Genomic DNA, 5,943 nt, shown 5'->3' with positions numbered 1-5,943 from the left:
GAGTTCACAGCAGACGACCACAACGTGGCGCTTTGCAGCAGGAAAAAAATATTAAAACTAAAACCTGCATAAAGCAATTTTTCGTATGAAACTAAAAAAAAGGTTGGAAAATGCTTATTTCAATGCACTGACTTACAAAGTTTTGTTTTAATTCCTTTGTTGTTGTTTTTTACGACCATGTGGCATCTTGCTACGCCAGCTGATCGTGTGAGCTCTCTAGCGGACAGTTCAGATACGTTCTGAAATTTCAATGCACTGACTTACAAAGTTTTGTTTTAATTCCTTTGTTGTTGTTTTTTACGACCATGTGGCATCTTGCTACGCCAGCTGATCGTGTGAGCTCGCTAGCGGACAGTTCAGATACGTTCTGAAAAAATAGGATTCTCAGCTGTATCTATTTCGCGAACTGAGTAACCTTCTCTTGTCTTTCTCCACGGATCTTGGTCCGCAGCTTGATGGCGAGTTCAAGCATGGCATAAAGGAGGCCGTGGTTCAAGTTGCAACGTTGCCCATTCGATGCGTTGCCATTATCGCCGAGGCAAGAGTGAAAAAAATAAGGAAAGCAAGAGAGGGGCTGCAAAACACACAGATGGTCACGCGACCGATATGTTTTCGAGTCTACAGGTATGCATGCAGTCCAGTTGCGTGCAGAAAGTCCATCAGCGACCTGCAGTATCTATCTTCCTGCATCACGCAGCTGTAGTCGTCCGGTTTAACCTACCAGAGACCAACCTCTCTGAGCGCGCCGTCTCGAGCTATTCCTTGTTCCCGCGCACGTCCAAAAGATGCTTGGCATCAGCTTGAGCCGCTAGAGCCGTACACTTGGGACAAGTTCCTGGTTTTTGCCTTGCGAGTGCCCCCAGGTCCAAGTGACTGAAGCCTACCGAGAGAAACTTCCTCCACCTGAGAAAGATTAGGGGGCATGGAGCAGACACACGGGGGGATCAGGGCACATGTGTCCCTTCTCAGAAGAGATTTCTGCGCTAAAAGACGCGCGCGCGGATCACAAGGAAGGGGGCTAGGGGAGAATTCAGGTGGGGTAGAAGAGTGGGAAAGATGGTCCGCTAATCGGTTCAGTATATTCTGACCAGCCTGTACCCAATGTACACAGATCGTTAGCTCCGATGTTCAGTAGAGGCGGTGAATCTGCTGGCAGATCAGAGGTGTCTTCACTTGCTTCAGATGCTTCACAGCGCTGAGCGAGTCTGTGTATATGTGCACCTCCGGGACGTTATGGAGTGCACTTGCATTAATTGCGTCATGTACAGCCTGGAGCTCCAGTATCAGCGGGTTTAAGCCACAACTGATGGCATACATGACACTTAAGTTTTAAGCCCAAGTAGTACTTCCCGCATTTAATGACTTACTCGGAGGCCGACATGGCCCACAGAGGGATACTATTTCCAAGAGGTAACATCCAACACACAAGCAGAAAAATTCATTGTTCATAACAAACATTTTTATTACACCAAACAGATGCCACGTAGATAGACAGCGTCCAAAACCGTGGACAAGGTTAGTTACCAGCTTAATTGTGCAATTACATAAGGTTACAATGTAACATGTGAGGTCCCAGCTTCGCTATCATATATTAGTTGTGAGTCTCGGTATTTGCTTACCTTAACACAAAAACCATTTTTATGTCAGGTGTAAACATCCCCATGTCTGAAAGCGAGCATTGGAGACTTTTTGCTGCTCCTCACTGCTCAAGTTTTCAAACAATACTTGCACATCCCGAAAAATATTGCTGCGTTTCATCCGTTACTCAAACTTCTAAAAAATCTCGCTCTGCGCGATGAGTATTTTATCCACCATGCCACGTGGTCAATATTGTTCATCTTATTTCAAAATAAACACATCAGACAACAGTGTTGTGACCTTTCAAAATACAATGGGTAAAATAAAATGAAACACAACCTTTAAAATATCTTCAGATCCATTCCTTAAACCTAGAAGTGTCCAAGTACCATTGCGACCTATATGAATTCCGATATATAACCTCCCGCTGCTGCTCTTTCTTCACAAGCACAACAGAAACGGAGCTTCAACAAACCCGTGTAATAGACAACCAGAGTTTCACCACTCGTGACCGGCGGACAAGCCGCAATGCAGCCAAGACAAGTCAGAATCCAGGCTCGCACTGTTTTTGCCCACAGGCGGATGATCACCGGGAGCTTTGAGAGAATAACAAACTGCCGCCAGCCAAACATCTGCATCCAACAAGATAGTTTCAGTTTCCGTTACAAAGAAGGCAGCATTTATGTGCATGTCTCAACGACGTCACGCTGATATCGACACAGAGAGCTTGAGATTTATCTCGTCGATGAGTTTCTTCACACGTTCAGAAGCGCCCGAGAACTTCTGCAGGTCTGGTCCAAGCATCTTAACCAATGCAGGCACCTGCGGCAACCAAAACAAAAACAGCAAAAATTTAGTGCATGAAAACCACTGTACTCTACCTGGGATAATCCCCCGTCACTACTAATCCATGGAGAATTTGTTTTTCTGTGCAATAACAACACTTATCCCAGCATATACAAGGTGTTACATCGATGTCAATTTTCTGATTATGCAGGCAAGTGCCATTATTGTTCTTAGTGTTAAACAAAACCGACCACAAACTGCAACCTTCGTGTAACGTGTCACCGCAAAAGGAGCAGCGGTAAACGCAACACGGACATAGCACTCCACTGTCGGGTTCCACCTGCCGCAGGTGTTCAAGGTTAAATTTCACGTTTTTCCTCACTGCGATGCACGCGCTTTCTTTGTATACACAATGTGCCATCTTTCGAGGGATAACTGAACTTTGTTAAAGTTTTCTTCTTTTTGCACTAGGGTGCAGCACAATGTTCAGCATGGGCCTTTTGGATTCCAGACGCCATCACGTGCGTGCTGTTCGCTGAGATGCACGGTGGCTTCCTCATCGTGTGCGTTTTACATTGGTGCACATGGAAAAAGCAATGAAGACTTCAGTGAGGAACAGAATTACGTGATTTTATAAGATATGTGATTTGACAGAAGCAAGTGACGAAGACCACGACAGTAGTGGAGTGAGCTACGCATTTTGTCGAAAGACAAACGAAATGGCGGTGAAAGCTTTTGTTCTGGCTTTTAGAGGTTTCCATTGCCAACAGTTTTATTTTGAGGTGCACACTGCTGCAGAATAATGGCAAGAAAGAGCAGCGAAACCTGCAGTACTGCTGCAACCTCATCCAAGGCCTGTTTGGTGATGTGAGGACTCGAGCCATAAAGTGGGGCCCGTCTGCACGTATGGAGTGTGGAAAAAATCTAGATGGGATGAGCCATATCATCTACAAGCCTCCAGGCCAAAGCAGCAAGGACTGTGCTGTTTGCAGCGAAAGAAAAACCATAGGAGACAGGATGGAAACTGTGTTTTTCTGCAAAACCTGCAGTAGCAGTAAAATCCCTGGCCTGCACCCAGGAGAATGCCTCGAGCTGTTTCACACGCTGCTCAAATACCGGTAAAGGAGTTGCAAGAAGAATGCAAGAGAAAAAACAAATACCCTCAGAGTTTTTCTTGCACAGTTCGCGTTTTTCTTCATGGTGCCAGAAACTGGCAAAATAGTTCCGGGAAGAGGAGGGCCGGAACACGAGTAAAAGTTTCGGACCGGAAAGGGTCAAAGATGGTCATTTATTGATGTACCACCTTGTATATGCATTGAGTTAGGCTTTTCAGAAAGTTGCACTATGTTGAGCCATTCGGCTCAAACTTGCACAAATTCGAACTCCCTTTAATAAACCACACTGTTCTTGCACTAATGACAAGTAGTTTTGCTGTTACATCGCAGCTTTGTCACGCATCTCTATCTAACAACTATGCTTCTTAACTGTTTCAGCGATAAGCTTTGCCATATAAAAAGTGGATTGCACAATTTGTTCAATGCTACGGTCCAACAGAACGGGGACCTTGCTGCTTCAAGTTCCAAGAGTAGTTTGGTACCAAGCGTAGCGTGGTACTTGACCAGAAGTGGTTTGAGCAGAAGTGGCTTCAGGTAGCTTAAACAGAAAAAAAAAAAAAATGCAAGCTTGTTCACTTACATCATTGTAGCTGATCTGTAGGAACCTCAACAGGGCTGTTAAGCAGTAGAAAGCTGAAAAAGAAACAAGAGATGGAAAATGTAGGTCCTTCTGCAAAGAGCTCTTATTAAGAGGGCAAAAAGCACCGTCGTAATGAGCTGTTTGGCATTCTGCTTTGCTCATAACATGCAGCAACATTATGCTTGCTCTGCTGCCACGTTAACTAAAAGTCACAGGAACATCGTAGGAAAGCCGGACAACAATTTTTTTGCTCGTTTTCGTCCGATACGTACGCTGGACTGCAATACAGTCAAAACTTGATCTAACGAAACTCGATCTTACGAATTTCCTGATTTAACGAAAAAATTTGGATTCTCCCGGAGGTGCCCATACAGCTCATGCTTTTATGAACTCGAACAAACGAAATAGACTCAGCGCTATTCCAAAACTAAATACGCTAGACTGCAATGCAGTCAAAACTTTATCTAACGAAACCCGATCTTACGAATTTCCTGATTTAACGAAAAAATTCGGATTCTCCCGGAGGTGCCCATACAGCTCATGCTTTTATGAACTCGAACAAACGAAATAGACTCAGCGCTATTCCAAAACTAAATACGCTAGACTGCAATGCAGTCAAAACTTTATCTAACGAAACTCGATCTTACGAATTTCCTGATTTAACGAAAAAATTCGGATTCTCCCGGAGGTGCCCATACAGCTCATGCTTTTATGAACTCGAACAAACGAAATAGACTCAGCGCTATTCCAAAACTAAATACGGTAGACTGCAATGCAGTCAAAACTTTATCTAACGAAACCCGATCTTACGAATTTCCTGATTTAACGAAAAACTTCGGATTCTCCCGGAGGTGCCCATACAGCTCATGCTTTTATGAACTCGAACAAACGAAATAGACTCAGCGCTATTCCAAAACTAAATACGCTAGACTGCAATGCAGTCAAAACTTTATCTAACGAAACCCGATCTTACGAATTTCCTGATTTACGAAAAAATTCGGATTCTCCCGGAGGTGCCCATACAGCTCATGCTTTTATGAACTTGAACAAACGAAATAGACTCAGCGCTATTCCAAAACTAAATACGCTAGACTGCAATGCAGTCAAAACTTTATCTAACGAAACCCGATCTTACGAATTTCCTGATTTAACGAAAAACTTCGGATTCTCCCGGAGGTGCCCATACAGCTCATGCTTTTATGAACTCGAACAAACGAAATAGACTCAGCGCTATTCCAAAACTAAATACGCTAGACTGCAATGCAGTCAAAACTTTATCTAACGAAACCCGATCTTACGAATTTCCTGATTTACGAAAAAATTCGGATTCTCCCGGAGGTGCCCATACAGCTCATGCTTTTATGAACTCGAACAAACGAAATAGACTCAGCGCTATTCCAAAACTAAATACGCTAGACTGCAATGCAGTCAAAACTTTATCTAACGAAACCCGATCTTACGAATTTCCTGATTTAACGAAAAACTTCGGATTCTCCCGGAGGTGCCCATACAGCTCATGCTTTTATGAACTCGAACAAACGAAATAGACTCAGCGCTATTCCAAAACTAAATACGCTAGACTGCAATGCAGTCAAAACTTTATCTAACGAAACCCGATCTTACGAATTTCCTGATTTACGAAAAAATTCGGATTCTCCCGGAGGTGCCCATACAGCTCATGCTTTTATGAACTCGAACAAACGAAATAGACTCAGCGCTATTCCAAAACTAAATACGCTAGACTGCAATGCAGTCAAAACTTTATCTAACGAAACCCGATCTTACGAATTTCCTGATTTAACGAAAAAATTCGGATTCCCCCGGAGGTGCCCATACAGCTCATGCTTTTATGAACTCGAACAAACGAAATAGACTCAGCGCTAT

At 43.6% G+C, this 5,943-nt stretch overlaps 1 protein-coding gene across 1 annotated transcript in view; it reads right to left on the bottom strand.

The window, feature by feature from the left end:
- Window positions 1-1,437: 1,437 nt before the first annotated feature.
- LOC144138538 (uncharacterized) overlaps window positions 1,438-5,943 on the bottom strand; it is a 39,300-nt gene continuing 34,794 nt past the window's right edge. The window contains exons 11-12 of the mRNA XM_077670875.1: window positions 4,060-4,112; window positions 1,438-2,400 (exon numbers count right to left, since the gene is read on the bottom strand). Coding sequence (XP_077527001.1) covers window positions 2,281-2,400; window positions 4,060-4,112 — 173 coding nt within the window. The 3' untranslated portion in view covers window positions 1,438-2,280. The remainder of the gene's footprint in view (window positions 2,401-4,059; window positions 4,113-5,943) is intronic.

This window comes from Haemaphysalis longicornis, unplaced genomic scaffold, assembly GCF_048455015.1.
Source record: "Haemaphysalis longicornis isolate Haplotype H1 unplaced genomic scaffold, Haemaphysalis longicornis Haplotype H1 scaffold_5, whole genome shotgun sequence".
Taxonomy (NCBI): domain Eukaryota; kingdom Metazoa; phylum Arthropoda; class Arachnida; order Ixodida; family Ixodidae; genus Haemaphysalis; species Haemaphysalis longicornis.
Note: the sequence above shows the minus strand (reverse complement) of the source record. Positions and strands in the feature narration are given on the sequence as shown.